Raw genomic sequence first — 17,463 nt, 5'->3', positions numbered from 1 at the left:
CAGTCCACAAAAGCTAGACACTATGTGTCCACTGGCATGTGAGATTTCTGTGTGTGGCAGGTCTCTGACAGAGAGGGCAGACACACAGACACACACACACACACACACATACACACTCTCAGAGAAGATATATTCGTACACACTCCGGCAGCAGACAGGTGGAGAGTGTAATGATGCAGCAAACTGTCGCCTCCTATTTCAACACATTGAAAGTAAAGTTAGACTGTTGGTCTTGAGGTGGACAACAGTATGGTTGCTCACATACAGGTAGGCACTGAGTTTGAAACATGTGGGTTTTTCTCTTGAGACCTACAGTATAATGTAGCAGGCAAGTCCAGCACAAACATTTCAAAATGACACGAGCTGAAAAAAACAGCCCTCACATCTCTTAGCAGCTCCACGTCCCCCCTGCTGTGATAAAACAGCAGGAGAAACACTGGGAAAAGGGGCCAGCTGCATAAATTATCTGACATTTTCTGATTTCACCATTTGTTTGCCGGAAGGAAGTCAGGGTAATAGCATTACATCCAATAAAATACATCCAAATGCTGACCTTTTATTCTCTGAATGAAAAGGATTTCAGATGATAGACACATGGATTTTCAGATTTGTGTCATAGTGTTTCTACTTGTAACTCGGTTAAATTTATGGGTCTTTGATATATGCAGTTTAGGATAGCTGTCAGAAAAGGCATAACAGCAATACTTATCAAAGAAAGGTAATTAAACTACTAACTCTTTAATACGAAGATGGTATGCAGACCAGCAGGTGGTTCTGGTGGCCAATATAACTGTGCCACGGTCCATCACTATTATGCAGTAACATCCTGGCTTCTAACTATTAGCACTCAGCAGGAAACAGGTAATTGTTTAGTTTGTTGTTATTTTAGCACTAATGGTGGAGTCGGGAAAGTTTGATTATATTGTGAAATATACAAAATAACACAATAATCTTAGCAGGAAATATTGATACTGGCCCATCTTTAGTCGGAACCAAATTTCAGGCAATTTGCCAAAAGTTGTAGAGAAATTTCACTAATAACCACAGATGTCCACCTCATTGTAACACTAAAGAAAAAGTAAATGGGTCACCAAAGTCAGTGGGCTGCTTCCTCATGAAGACATGACTCTCTGTACTCTCTACTAATTTCCTGACAATCCATGCAAAAGTTGTTGATATATATTAGTCTGGACCAAAGTAGTGGACAACCTAACTTACACTACTACTACATAATACTGTTTTTTAAAGAAGATTTTACCCTCTCATCTATTCTCTAATCCAATATACAGTAATGTCAATAAAAGAAAGTAGAATATGTACAAAGGAACATACTTGTTGCATAGATCCAAACAACAAAACAAGATGTCTCTGCCAATAGTCATCACAATGCCAAGTTGTTGCTGATTCATCACCCAGACTTCATTGTAGATACCTGACTCAGTTTACCATCAATTCACCAAATTAAGCTGTACATGCTCAATCAAGGAAAGTTTGCCTGAACAGAGTTAGGAAAATACCTATTGAGAGTAAAACCATCCGTAATCCTCGCAATTTCTACAACATTACTATCCTAATCACATTTAATACCTTAATACACAGCTATTCAGCCATGCAAAAAGATTACTGTTGAGCAAATATCAGTATGCCATGGTCCAGTGTTCTGTCAACATAAGTTCTGTTTTGTGTTGTGCCTTCACAACAAAGCAGCCTTCTATATAACATGGCTGTGTGTCGGAAATAGTCCGATTTGCATGAAAATCCCCCACAGTAAGGAAGACATCAAATCCCATGAAAAGGATTGCAGCTGCATCCTCAATCTTACTTTTTATACTCACTTTATTGTTGAAAACCTAGGCCTCCGGAAGGTCACAACTCCACTTGCTTCCTTTTGAAGTAGAAGAATTGTGTAATCTCCAACCTTTTTATGGGACTTTTCACTGGCACTAATTCAAAGTGTGTAAGCTTTGATGAAAACACAATGTCAGAAGGGTTTTTAACAGTACAAGGGCACACTGTGTATGGAAAATGAAGCCATTCTCAGGAGTTGCTGTCTTCCTCTCACTAGGATGTTTCATGCAAATAACAGTCAGTGTGCATCTCATCATCTCCTTTTTGACATTCAGAACTGTTTAATTATGCCATATCCTCAGTAGTATAGTATACCATAAATTTAGTTATTTACCTCAACTGCTCCTTTTGGCTTATATAAGACACAGATCTTTATTTCTAATTTCTCCTGTTTTATAAGTATATCCTATCATATTTTAGTGAGAATCCTCCATATTTTCTGATCTGTTCCTATTTTAGTTTGTAGATGATAATGTAGTTGAAGCTTTGCTGTCAGTGCAAACTTAAAACACCATCCATGTTTACCTATTGCCTTGATACATTTTCATAGTACTTATTCTGTCAGTACAATAACAGTTACAGTATGTTTACTCACCAATCTATTGCTGAGGATTTCCTCTCTAACAAAAATACTGTTTCATTCACTAATTAGTTGAGTTACCATCAATTAAACTGAACACTTCCTGCAATAATGTTTCATAAAAAGGTCACAGTCACTTTAGTTCTTGGTAAGCTTTTACTCTGGAAAAAGGACAGCAGAGGTGCATTCACTCTTGACTATTTGCGGTGCAGGCATAAGAACCAACAAAGCTACAAAAAACATCACTCCTCGCTCAAAAAAACAGCAAAGTAGAAATGATGATATGAGTCAATTAAAACAGTATTTTTCTTAAGAGGCACAACTTGGAGAATCAGAGTGATGTGACTCTGTTGTTGTACTGATGGAATTAGTGATTAGATGGAATTTAGATTAGAATCTAAATCAACCTAATATGGTATAATGGTGAAGGATACTTGATTTTGATAGGCAAAAGGATGTGCTCGTTTTTCCAATAACTACCCAGCTCCACCCTGCTGTAGTTTCTGTATGTTACATGAACGTTATTTTCTGTAAAATACATCACCTCTGAATGTATTCATTCAAGTATTGAAATGAAGTGAAGGAAGGAGGATTGTGTGAAGGTCAGGGACAGAAGTATGAACTAAGGGCCGAGGAAGAGGACATTTGTCAAGGGTCAAATGGAGATGGTGAGCTGATGAGAGGCCTGGGGTCATCTTGAGTGCCCCAGGGAGTTGATAATCAGGGTGATGGCAACTTCTCATTGATGGGACATCTCATGGCGCCACCTCCCCCACTCCCCACCCCCATGATTCCTCTAATGAGAAAGAGAAAAAAAGAGGAAAAAAAGGGTTTGACAGAGAAGTCAGAAAACACAAAAAGGGTTCGGTACAACTAAATATGCTGTGTCTTTTTGCAATGTTCTTGAAAAAAATATATATTGATATTCAGTTTAGCTGTGATATTAAAAAAAAGCAGCTTGAACAGGAACCATCAAACACAGGATCACATGTATTGTCTCTTTGCTTTGCTCCACCTCTCTGAGTTGATCCTTAGTCATCCTCAGCAAACACTCAGAGTGTCTGGTTGCTATGGCAACAGATGCTGGATGAAGCTGTGTTTTTATAGATGTAACTAATTTTGCTCTGGCAGGTTCCGAGATCATTAGAACAAAAGAACAGCAGATCCAAAGTCTGCTCTGGTATTTCCACTAAAGGTCAGTGGACATACGATATGTTTTATTACAGGAGGCAGATGAAATGCGAACAAAGAAGCTTTGTGTGATGTATGGGCCGACTTCACAGAATCAATACGGCTGAAGAATTCTGTATTGTGCCTAGTGGGATGGATTGGTGTGCCTGTACATAAAAACACAACACAGTGCTTCTCTTTTTTGAGATCTAAGATGTAATATTAGGAGATATTTTTAAAAAATGTGATTAAAGCACTGCATAATTGTTGTGTATAAGCTACAAATTATCCTTTACAGCCTGACTGCTACTAGTTGGAATTTGGTTTAATCTTATTTACAAGACTAGATGTTACTAAATTAGAGTCTGAGTGTCTCACATTGAACCAATAAAAGTGTTTCTCTGAAATATACACTGTTTATAAGTGAATGTCCTCCAGAAAGCTATCAGTTACAGTCCGGATCAGTGTTTAAAACAGGTCTTATATGGCTGAACAGCGAATTACAACACAATTGTTTTGGTTTGCACTTTACTCTGAGGGCAATACCCACACTCACACACCTTCAGTTTCTGAATTCAAGTTCATTTAAAGGTAATTGGGTTTTCCTGGCTTCGGGAAAGCTTGCTGCTGTTATTTATATCATAAACTATACCATAAATTATACAACTGTTACATTAAAGTCTTTTTGTGCTTATGCAAGATTACTTGGTTTTGTTTATCATTTTAAACAAAGGTAGAGTCTGTTTAGCCGGCTTTGTGTTATCTTAATTGCTAGTTATTTTTAGTGAATTTATTGATTTGACGTGTACCAAGAAAACTAGAAATAAATAAAAAACTGAATGGTTAAAAGGCTGCGACCTACCAATTTTATCTCCTTAGAGTGGGTCAAGCTCCAAAAACCTTGGATCCTACACCAGTTTAACTTAAGAGCATCCTTTTGTTATAATTTGATTTGAATACTAATCAGGACTACACTGACTTTGATGCATAACATCTGTGGAGCTGTTTTGATGGTATTTATGGTACTGATTTAAGATACACAGAAGAAATGCTGATGAAGTGCAACACACTGGTAGTTATTGGTATGCGATGTAGCTATAGTCAGCAGTCCAACTTAGTCAATAACTGGCATAGATGAGCTGTGTAGGCAGCTCCTGGGAAAGCACTCAAAAGTGCGTAGATAAACAACTAAATGCAGAGCTGAAATGACGATTGGGACATTGGGGGTGCTTTACAATGATCACACATTGTGTATATTTAGTACATTTAGTATAGAGAACATTCATCAGACTCTCATTCTTGTGAAACCTCCATCCTCCATCCACTGCCATCAGAAAGCCTTCAGGAAACAGGTCAGTGAACAAAAGGAGAGAGGGGGAGAGCAAGAAAGCGACAGAGAGAAATAGGATGGGAGGAGGGGGGGTCAGAAGTTGATAAGAACTGAGCTGCACTGTTCTTCTAGAAACCAGCTGCCGGAAGAGCTGCTCTAAGGCAAACAAAAACACTTCCCAGTGCGCCTCGGTGGCCCACAGTGACACCTCCCAGAAGTCTTCCTATCGGCCACTCAAGAGCGTGACTGAGAGCTGTCACCAGGCAACAGCCCATGGTGCTGCATTGCATGTCTCCTTCCCAATAAATGAGTTTTATAATTAGTTATTGACAGCTGTATCATTTTCAGAAGTTAGTTAGTTTTGTCATATAGTAAATTCGAGTTTAACCTTTCTAAATGTAAACCTAACAATTTCTAAATGAAGTGTTTGTGGTCAATAACCAGAAATGTAATTGATTTGGCCCAAAAATGAGATTTAAAACACTACATGAAATGATGTGTCGAGGTGAATATTTTCTGCAGTGTAGAGAGGGAACATGGCTGAAATATGTTACCGTGGCAACCGTCTACAGAGCGAATGAAAGCATGCCAAGCCTTTATGGGCTGCAGACAAAGCTCTTAGAAGTTATAAAACACTGCCTACAGGCCATACATTTCATACGTTATTGATAAATATGTTGCTTCACCAGCCGGGTGAAGCATATCAGGTCTTTTATCATCTTTTAACCGTAAGAAATCCTTTGGCAATTGTGAGAATAGGAATTCAGCTCAGGGCAAAATAGCATATTAATTTAGATGAGAAGAAAAGATGAAAGTCTCAAAATTGCTCTTATGTCAGAGCCTCAAGTCAGAGACGTCTCTGACTTGACGTCTCTAAGGTTTAATGATAGGGAAGCAAATACTTAATAAAGAAAGAGTGAGTCTGATTACAGTGTTTAGGAAGACAGAAACAATTTTGGTCTCAAAAACATCTTTGAGTTGTCCTTGCTTTACCTACAGCAACACAGGACAGATAAGAGGACTCTGAAAGACCTTAGAAATTGTTGAGAACACCTAGGAGAGCTAAAACATGATGTTTTTTAAATGCTTGAAAAGTTGTCGAGGTGCCTTGGATGAAGTAGAAACATAAAAATGCTCTTTTCATTTGGAAAGTCTGGCAAATATATTTACAATCCACAATAGTTTTGATGATGACAATGAGCATGCAAATGTTCATTAGTGAGCTTCAGAAGTTCTGGTAGGCTGGTCAGCAGATTTTGTTGCCTTGGAGAGAACCAGGCTTGCTGTTTCCCCTGCTGCAAGACTTTATGTTAAGCTAAGCTAACCAGCCGCTGGCTGCAGCTATACTTAGCATACAGACTTGAGAGTAGAATATGGGTAGAATCTACGCTACGTCAGCCAATTAATCGAACAGTCAAAAGGATAGTTCTGAACGGCACTGACAAACCACCTGGTTTGTCCAGTTTGCTGGACACAAGGTGAAAATCTATCTGTGTAGCAACTATATCAGTGACAAATGTGTTCAGGCTGCTCTGACGGAAAGAGTGGTGGCAGATCAGTTTTACATAAAATCCCCAAAGCCCAGAGGCCTTTTTCTCTGTGGTGAGAACAGGAGTGTTAGAGAGGGTGAGATATCTAACAGTCAGTTCTGTTAGCTGTGACTGGACTGCTGATGATCATCACCACAGTGACGTGGTCTGTGTGCGTGTGTGTGTATTAAACTGATTCATCATTTTGTTGATGCAATGGGCCTCTGTTGGTCTTCTATTAAATATCAGATGTCCACTGCTGATTTAATCAGTGTCCTCTCTGATCACTACAACTACTTAAACATCTATTGTATTGTATTGTATTGTATTGTATTGTAAAGCATGAGATTAATAATTTTCTTGCTTGTTTGATTTCATTTTCCATGAAACATGTGGTAGGCAGCAGTTGTTTGGGGTCACTGAGCAAGAATGACATAATAACCTTTCAGCATTTTGTAATTTAAGTGGTCTGAGAGAAAATTAGACTGCTGCACTTCTGCAAAACACAGCCCATTATGGTAGACCTTGGCCAATCAGTTCTTAATTAAAAGAAAATGCCAAACATTTTTTATAAGTCACTATATTTCTAAATGTTGTTTCAGATGTTTTTAAATATGATAAAAGCCATTGCAAATATCTTAAGGCCTACATATGGTATGACACCTATGACATTTAAACATACCTAAAAATGATGTATTTTTAATCATTTTATTGTCACCAAACCCTGGTATACACATATGTTAGTCTGGATGTCTCATTTGACACAGTCAGAAGTGAATTTGCAAAAAAAAGTTTGCAACACAGAAATAAAGTTTGTTAAAAGACCAAATAAATTGCCAGTATCCGTCATCCTCTCGTAAAGTTTCAAACTGATGCAAAGCATATTGGATGTGAGCTGGCTTTGGATGTTTTATTAGCTAATTAGTTAATTTATGCAAGTTTAATCTTTGATCAGTGACAGAGCAGTAATGTAAACAGTGGTGGAGTGTTGGAGATGCCTTCAGTGCCACAGTGGTGAAAACGAGGTCAGCTAATTGGGACGGCTAAATATATTTCACAGGGTACACCTTCTCCTCGGAAGGTGATGCACTGCCAGAGTCACTGCTGCAACAAACTTAACATGCTGGTGAGAATGAGGTGATTAGGACCTTCTGATGACCATGAGTGTTTAATGAGTGCTTATATGAAGCGTGGTATGAAATATGTTCAGGAACCGCAGGAACAACTCATTAAATTGTTACAAAGAATTGAGAATCTTTTCCAGGGTGCAGACATCACTCTAAACCCAACGTTAGACAAGCAAACACAAACTAACATAACTTCAAGTGATCCATCTTGTTTTCTGATTAATGCTGGTGTGAATATACTATAAGTACTTGTATATTTTAAGAGATAAATGTCTTATTCTACTCTGCTAGTAGGTCTTTAAACATATCTCTGGGAAATATTAACTTCCTCGGTGGAAGGTAGAGCAGTCACATCTGTTGATACACTATAAGTTCCAGTTGAATTTGGAAAATTCCAACAGAACTTTTTAAAGCAGCCAAACAATAAATCAAAAGATCTGTTGGCAAAACCAACAATCTTACAAATATTTTAATGAAAGTCCCAAAAGTTGATTCGACAACTTGATTTCTCACTAAATGTGAATGTTGGAAGTGTCTCCTGCATTGGGGCACACGATCCACAATGAACCACACTCACAACCACATATGTGACCAGGCAGTTTCAATCAGACAATCAGTTTCACCTGCTTGTAGAGATAGAAAACAATCCCACATGCAGGAAGTGCAAGTAGATATACAACCTAAAAAAACATAATAGGAAGCTATTTTAATGACTTATTTGTTCTTTTTTCCAAATTTTAAATGAACTGAAGTCTCATTTACTTCTCAATTACGGGTTCACAGATTAAACAATTGAGAACTTTTGAGACCAACCAGCTCACACACCCACAAACAAACACAACAAAGACAAATGAGACACACATGCACACATGCACATACAGTGTATTATGCACTATGTACTACTGTCTGTAACCACAATGTTAGGATTATAAGTCCCCAAGTCAACAGTGTGTTTATCTTACTTGAACATTCCCCCAGATTAAGTGAAAATTGCATTTTTTTTAAAATGTTATCTTTTTAAACATGAAGCTAGAGCAGAAAACGGAGTCCCTACCACAGCTTACAGACCCAGTAGTGAGCGATAATAAGATTTGTTTCAACATTTCGCTCATGGTGCTTAATTAGGGTGACCTCTTCAACACTGTAGAAGAAATACACCCAGTCACTTCTTTTCTTTTGTGTTCAGATTACCGTGGGCTCCCTGGTTTCATTGAAAAGCAGTCAGATGTGACAGAGGCTTAATGGCTTTTTTTCACAATCCTCACTGTTTCGAGAAGTTCTTGTTTGTGGCTGGCTTTTCTTCCTCAATTAAACATTTTCTGAATTCCTCATTGAAGAGGCACACGATTGCCCATTAAAAACCTCTTGCTCTTCATTCTTTTGCTGTCACGTTCCAGCAAAATCCCCTCCAAACCGTCGCTGCATGGAGAAATGGGTAGTGCATTGCTTCTGGATGTGAATTACCATATTTGGTAATAAAGTAACATGTTGTCAAACTGTTCGCTCTCGCATAAGCTGCAGCACAGTCATGGGGATATCCAGTCTCTAAGCATGAGCTCAGAGCATTTTAATCCTGGGCAAACTCAGCACGCTCACCAGTGCGATAGTGTCAGCAAAGACAGCCTCAGAAACATGACAATGCAGAGAGTGACACAGAGACAGAAGTAAACTGTACAGTTCTATTGGCTTCAAGGAGGATGAGAAGTAAAATGTTAAACAAAGGATAAGTATATTTGTATAAGATATGATATTCTCTCTTGTTGAGAACTGGGCACTCAGCATCATTAGTATTTTCATTTTTCTATTTCTAATATTAGAAAACTGGATGCTACATTAATGTGTAAGCAGCATTTCATTATTGTAGTTAGTTGAACTGGAGATAATTCTAACTATTGTATGTAGTGTTCAGTAGTATAACCTATAACAACATTATATATAACAATCATATTTTATAATATCATTGTTAAATTATAATTTAAAAAGAAACTATAACAATAGTAGACAAATGTAGTGGGAGGGAATGGAACAATATTTTCCCCTCAAATGGATATGAGGGACAAAACAAAATCCTACATGGCTAAAAATCCTACACCACCCACAAACACAAGTTTAAGAGGTAATCTAGAATGGATATAATCTTATAGTGTATGTTTAATTATACATTGTGTAATACACGAGCCTATATAGTACTCTGCAGTAGAATGACCCCAGGGATGACCACAGTACCTAAATGTAGATCAGTCACTGTAACCATCCCTTATCTTACCTCGACATAGCAAACTACATTGCAAAAAACAAATGTTCTGGTTAGGCTTTAAGTGACAAAATTATTACAATTGTAGACTGAAATTTGGTTGACTAAATATTCCCTATCTCACCATTAGTCCTACAGATTTTTAGACTACATTTTATTTGTAAAAGCAAATTCAAATGAAAACTTTTCATCATTGCTCTCATGTTTTTTGAAGCTTTGTTCAGTTCAGTCACCTGTTTCCCATGTGCCATCACTTGTTTAACATGTAACTTAACCTCTCCTCTGAAGGAATATTTTATCCTCTTAACTGAAGTGTACAGAATCGTTTTCCTATTAGATTGTGATTATGTTAACAAACCCAGTTAGACAAAAGTAAAATTAGATTAACAAGGTCTGATCTCTCTGTGGCCTCTGTGGCCACTTCACCGACCACTGTCATCTGCTAAAAAGATTAGGAAGGCTGCCGTAGACTGATGGAGGTGATCAGACTGCTGGTAACAGTTTGTCTCGAATGACTTTGATGAACATTTATTTTCTCAAGTTGATGGATGTGTAAGATTTTGGAAAAACATAAAAGCTGGCATTGCCCTGCTTATTTTGGCCCATTCTTGATGAGCTCTGCATGTCTTGAGGAGGTAAAAGGCAGAAGGGGTTGTAAGTATCCTTAAACCCATAGAGCTTTTGATTATGGTGTGAATGGTTTGAATACCACAGACTAAGTAGAAACTCTGAGTTTAAAGTGTATGAATAACACTCTCTGCATCACAAAATATAGCCTCATGTACTTAAGTAGAGCATTCAACCTACTTTTAAACATTTTGGCTCACTTGCTAAGGGATGGTACCTTTAGAAAAGTATACCTGCCAAGTATATATTAACCAGCAACAATTAATTATTTATAATTATTTTCCATTAAAGAACAACTTAATCCCTGAAAATCCTGTTTCTGCTGACTTCTTGTGCTTTAACTTCTGACCTCACAGCAGTGATGTAGCAGTCTGCTCCAGAGTGGGTGAGTCAGTATACTGTGATCACTGTTGGGTAAAACATGTGCAAAAGAGCACACAGAGCTGAAACACACTTTTATCAGCATGGAAAGTTATTTATTAAGTTACTTTTTAATACCTTTCTCCTTATTTTTCCTCATTATTGTTGCGAGAACAAAACACTGCCACAGTTGCCAAATTCATTCAACACTCAACTAGAAGGTGCAGTAAGCAATTCTAATCCAATACACTTTTTCATCTCCTCGCAGTCTGCTAGCTGTCTGTTCTGTGTGTTCTCTAGGAAAAAAAATCTTGTTTGTACACAGTCCTGACTCTGTAAATTGGAAACAAACAAAGTGGCTAGGACTGAGCCACACAACACAATTCTAGCCAATCAGCAAAGAGGGAAGGGGATGGGGAGGGGAAATGGGGTAAGGCGGTTGTTGAAGATAGGGTGCCGGTAAATCTGGCACATGCTAACGTGCTGAACTCCATAAAATGGCTGTTGATTTCAAGCATCAACTCCACCTTTAAGATTCAGAAATTATGAGTTTTCTAACAAATGTATTTTTTAGTGACTGATTTTCATTACATGCAACATAATCACTGTACAGAAGCACATGTAACTTTTGGATACATCCAAAATGCTAATTGGGTGGGATAATTAACTTCTTTACATTCTTACACAAACTCAGGCTTGTACATTAGTTTTTTTTAACAAACAACAAGATATTTTGTGACGCAAATGCTCATCTGCTGACTTTCAAATCCATTCAAGCCTTTGAAGTTCTCCAGCTATCAGCCACCTACTCCAACATTGTCTGTGCAGAAAATAAATGGGACTTTTACTACAGGAGCCACCTGAAATAACTTCACAACCCTATTTGAGACAGGAAGAATTAGTCTTAGTTTAATTTAAGTTCTTCATGGTTCAACTGAGTCTGTCTTGCTCAACAGGGACAAAGTTTGAGAATAGATGAACCCTGAATACTGCAGACTGCTTGATTCATTCGCCAGAGACAAATTTTAATGAGCTGCAGTTAATTTCAATCCAAACTTCACTAATGAAGCTGCTCGGTGCTTAACAGTACAAGAAAGTGGCTGTAAAGAGTGCTTACTGATTGTACATGTGAAACCTTTAAGCAGGAATTGAGTAAACCTCTCCATAACAGCCCCTCTTAACATGAAGGCTGAAGAGCAAAGCTTCTATGTGAATCTGTTGATAACATTCCCGCATTCCCATGTTGCTAAGGCCACAGCAAGTGGCAGGAGGCCTATAGCACTTACACCAAGCTAATATCTGACGTATGGACTCCAGTTCCCTTTGTCAGCAAGTCATCACAGTTATATTGTGGAAAAGGAAATGACTCATTAGTTTAATTACACTGGAGGACACATATGTCCAAGTCAATAAGCCTGATTAACTTACATTTGATCAATACACATTTACAAGCAGCATGCCAATCTGCTGACCCTGGTGCAATGTTTGAGAAACAGCCTGCAACCTCAGGATTACTTAGACATTCAGCCTTCATGTTTACCTTCAGTCAACGGTGCCCTTTTCTGGTCTGTGCATAATGAATGTTACAGACTAGCACAGGTACTGTACTGTATGTACCTGAGTATGGATCGTGAATTATTTAACAAAGATGATTTTGCAGAGTCAACAAGATGAGGATGTGATACAAATAATTCAATGCAAACACCCATAGTCATCATCAATGCTTTTTGCATATAAAAATAATCATAACAAAGGCAATGATGTTGGTTTATTGGCCTCTAAAGAATTTCTCTAAAGGTTTCTATTAATGCTATGTAATTTACCACGGACACATCTAGTGCTAGGTGGTGGTGAAGCAGTGCACTGTAGCATATGTGCTCTGCTACATATTCTCATAGGGGAAGCCGGAAATGGTTTCTGCCTGAGTAGAAATCAAACACAACACATCAGCATTACAGCATATCATGGCACAGCACAGATGAATATCCCATATGAAGAATTAATGTACAGTTTTGGTGTACTCAAACTCAACATTGTTTATTCCCACTGTATCAAAAAGTCATAGGGACACTCATAAAAGTTTCACATAGTAACTGGCACAGTGGATCTTTTACCACTGAATACAAGCACTCCCCTGGCAGAGCTTATGGAAAGCTATCCATTAATCAGCAGAAAGAGAAACTGAAAGAGACCTCCCTTAATGCTTGTGTGCAGCCCTAATGTGCACTAAAGGATTGTAATAAAGGTCTTGGATATAAACATTGTCATGAGCTATGGCAAAGAGGTGTGAAAGCAACACAAATAAATATCAGAAGAGTTTTTTTTTGTTGTTGTTCTGACAAAATACTTCCTGACATTAAAGAAAAAAACTCACTACAAGGAACGCTTTACCATAAAAACAGAAAGATTTAGTGGATGTGTGCAAACATCAACCAGCCTCTTAACAAAAATCTTTCCTCTGCTTCAGTCTGTTCACAGTTCTCAAGAGGAGTGTATGCCATTTTCGGTTTCTACGACAAGAAGTCTGTCAACACCATCACGTCGTTTTGTGGGACGCTCCATGTTTCCTTCATAACGCCCAGCTTCCCTCTGGATGGGAACCAGCAGTTTATCATCCAGATGAGACCTGATATCAAGGGGCCCCTCCTCAGCCTTATCGAGTACTACAAGTGGGACAAGTTTGCCTACCTGTACGACAGTGATCGAGGTAAGACATGGACACCATTTTGTCTCTTTGAAAGCATCTTTCTAGATCTGATTCCCCAAAAGTTGCCACCAGTGCTGTCTTTTGATGTGTTTCCTTTGGAAATTTAATTGGGAGGACATTACAGAGTGTAATGGAATACATATGAGGTTAATAGCTACATATTTAGAGGCAATTATAGCTCGATGATTTGAAATTACATTTTCTTTTTTTTCATTTCAAATTTCCCTTTGCTTAAACAATGTCATTATGTTTCTTTCAAAAAAAGGGTTTACTGGTTTTACTGATTTGATTGATGAAGATTGTATTCAGACTGCTTCTTTCAACACAAACACCAGTTATATGCAAAACAAACTCTGCAACTGCATGGAGCACAACGCAGGTAAAGCAAGGTAAAGGGCATTTTGGTTCATGACAAACAGCTTGTCACATAAAATCAACTATAGCACCTCCTGTGTTTGAGAGTCTGTTTTATGTAATATCAAGGGGAGTGGAGGCAGTCAGAGTTATCTTTGACGTACAGTAGAGATGATGTGCCCTGCAGATGTGGACTTCCACACTTGTTCTTCACAGAGGCATGATTTGTTTGCATTATGTGTGTATTATATGAACATGAACACATTTTCAGCTTTGTTTATAGAAAAATAATTTGAGCTGTACCAAAAGGTCAGATTTTGGGAGTCTTTTTTTTTGTTTCCAAAAATAAAGAGAGAAAAATAAAAACATAAATGTTTATTTAAACTAAAGCGGGCCATCTGGGGGAAATATACATCTTAAAAAGCATATTATAAACTACCAAAAGCAAAGTAATAATTGGTATCATGGAAGGGTACTTACAGTTATCTGTTCAGCACATCTAATATTGAACAATTTGGTTTTCTTTTCTATGTAAGTAACATTCGTTAAGCATATACTTTATGTTCTTTTTCAGCTCTGCACTGCTTCACATTCACACAATAAACTTACATTCACACCTGGGAGCTACCCAGTCTTGTGTTGTTGGCCTCTGGATCAATGGTGCTTTTTAGTGAGGAGACCACCCCACTTACCCTCTCACCAAAGACACACACACATACAAACACACACGTCCAGCTGGTTAGTGGTGACTATCTGGTCACAAGCTCTACCTCAACATGATGCATCACCAACCTCCCGGTCTATTAATCAGCAGACCTCCCTGAGACCATTAAGAGATGCTTGAGGGTCAAAATGAGTGCATTCTGAAAGATAGCACTCATTCTTTATTAATCTGCAAGTTTAAGTAAACACAAAGTCATTAAATACAGCACAATGATGTCCTTGATAAGAAAATACTCTCCCTTTTTTATTTAAAACGTGAAATTTTGCAGTCATAAGTAAAAGCCTATGCACCTGTAATTGCGATCCTGGATAAGATCATGGATTGATTTTATGAAAGTCAGTCAATGATGAAAAATTATCCAACCTCGAACTGTAATATCTAGACTTACTTCATATTCAAATCTATTCTGTCTCTATTCTTTGATCCCTTTCATCAGTGATTTTTTTTTTCTATTTGGCACTAATATAAGTCTGGAAATTTACATATTTTTAGCAGATGTTTTTCTTCACTCTCTGAATGTTTCTGCACACAATCCAAGACTTTCGAGTTTTCTAGTCTCTGAATATTATACGGCAGAAAGCTGAGTGCAAGAAAGCTAAAGTGTAAAAACGTTATCTGGCTTTGCTGTGTCATGTAACTAATTTTGTTGTGTCATCTGCTAATTATTTTGATTTTGCGACTTGTACCCTTTCAGAACAATGCAGCCTTCTACACAGAGGGACCATACTGCAATGAAAGGAAATCTCTTTACACAGATAATTCTATTTGAATACTGTTACTGCAATGACAGAATAGAATTAAGACCTCTGTAGTACAGTAGAATAACACTATCAATTCTTTTTCACAGGGATACTCCACTTTAAGGTTACACTTACCTCCCATTAATTAAGGAAAATCATTAATTATTTTTATTTTCAGCACACTAAAAGGAACAGCCGTTAAATGATACTTGATAAATTCCAAACGATGGCTTACCAGAACATTTAAATGACTCTCCGAGTTGCTTAAGGTAATAGGAAGTGAATCTACTCAAAGAAGTGGGATCACTACTTTTCTATACACTAGTGTTAAGGCTAACTACAGTGTGGTGCCAATGGTTTAGGAGGGATTTGATGCATTTTGCTCTGTATTACCTCTCTATTGTTTCCCATCACTTAAACTCCCCCGCTGCACCTTTTCCCCTCACACACACATTCTGTCTTTCCTTCTAACTACAGATCTATCTAGAGTTTTTTACATTATGCTGAAGCCTCCCTCTCATTATTTTCCACAAGCTCCTATTTCTCTTCTCCCACAATCCACTGCTAATTTTCCCAGTCAGCCCTTTCTCTGACTGACAGCAGAATCAAATACCCTTCCTCTGCAAAATCAGAGGGCAGGTTTCAACTAGCTTCTTTTAGATTGTCCTCATGCTAATGCTAACTCTGACCTGCTGTCTCTACTGTACAACCGCCATGGCACTAAAGGCCCTGTTGTGCATATTTCATCATTGCATGGCTGTCTAATTAGGTCAGTGTGATCCACTCATTCCCATGGCAACCAAAGTGTGGAGAGAGACGGAGAGAGAGACAGAGAGAGAGAGAAAGAGAGATTGTAAGTGACTTAGCTGGCTGGTAAATGATGCAAGGATGAGTGTGTGGGTGTTTCTCCGTCAAAGAGGGAGCCGAGGGAGAGAAGGCAATAGAGTTGCCACTGGTTATGATGAATTCTATTCGCACATTGAGACTAATGGATGAACCAACACCACCATGTCAGCTGTTGTCAGTAAGTCAGTTTAGATAATGGATGTATGTATGTGGGTGGATAGGCACTCTTTTTTGTATTCCTTTGTCTCACTGACTGCAGATGTAAGTTCTAAGACTTTACAAGTGCATTTTTGCAGCAAACCCTTGATGTTTTAGTACTGACAGATGGATTAATAGGAAAGGAACGAAGAACGAGAAAAAGGGAAGAAAGAAATGGGACAACCTGGGTCACCATTCCCGTAAAAGCAGCCCAATATTCTTAAGAATTGCATTTAATTCTACAGCTCACATGTTACGCCCAATGCCAATGTTAAGTGCCAATGCAAGAAGTAGTGTGTCCTCACAGACTTACAATACATTACTTTTTCTTTTAACCATAGCCTTGATCTTTCCCCTACCTTAACTAAGTGTTTTTGTGCTTATCCCTAGCCAGGCACTAACCTTACAGCTGCTATTATCAGTGTTTTTAACAAGTGGATCCAGCTTGTTCAAATACCATGTAACAAATTCAAATAATTTAGAAAGTCATGGGTCTTTTCTTTTCTGAGGAAATTACCATTTCCAGATTCAAGTTCTTTCTCTAATGGCAGCAATGCAGGAAATCACAAAATTATGTCCTCATATCTTTCAAACAGAGCCACTATAAACACTTACCAATTGATTTCAGTGGTGCTTAGTATTATGCCGAAACTGGACAGGTATACCTGTGGGATGGATGTTAGACCTTTACCACAGTGGCTGAGTGAGGAAAAAATAGCTTGAAGCAAAGAGATTATAGCTAATGTGAAGCTGCATTTGTACGTAGGTATGGAACTGCTTTTCTTTATGCATTATTTATGAGCATTTTCTTGCCTAATTTGAATAGTTTTGCATCATATTATGCATATGCTCATACATTCACATACATCAACTCATTGAGATGTTTTTGATCAATGAACATGAAGTTAAGCTGTAACAGTCAAGGCTGCATGTGTGATCACTAAGAGAATAAATAATCTTCTCACAAAAGGAAGTTATGGTTTCTGTTACTCCAGCATCACAGTTGTGATTACCTCTATGCTTTATGCTTTACAAAAATGATACTTTGCCCAGCAGTTTATGTCTCGTT

The 17,463-nt window shown here is 38.0% G+C and overlaps 1 protein-coding gene across 5 annotated transcripts in view; it reads left to right on the top strand.

Annotated features, from left to right (window-relative positions):
* The window catches only part of gria2b (glutamate receptor, ionotropic, AMPA 2b), a 48,551-nt gene that overhangs the window by 10,475 nt on the left and 20,613 nt on the right, over positions 1–17,463 (top strand). For all 5 annotated transcript variants that reach the window (XM_051420667.1, XM_051420663.1, XM_051420662.1 and 2 more), the window contains exon 3: positions 13,293–13,532. In XM_051420667.1, coding sequence (XP_051276627.1) covers positions 13,293–13,532 — 240 coding nt within the window. The remainder of the gene's footprint in view (positions 1–13,292; positions 13,533–17,463) is intronic.

Source organism: Dicentrarchus labrax, unplaced genomic scaffold (genome assembly GCF_905237075.1).
Source record: "Dicentrarchus labrax unplaced genomic scaffold, dlabrax2021, whole genome shotgun sequence".
NCBI lineage: Eukaryota > Metazoa > Chordata > Actinopteri > Moronidae > Dicentrarchus > Dicentrarchus labrax.
This window is presented reverse-complemented; position numbering and strand designations above follow the sequence as displayed.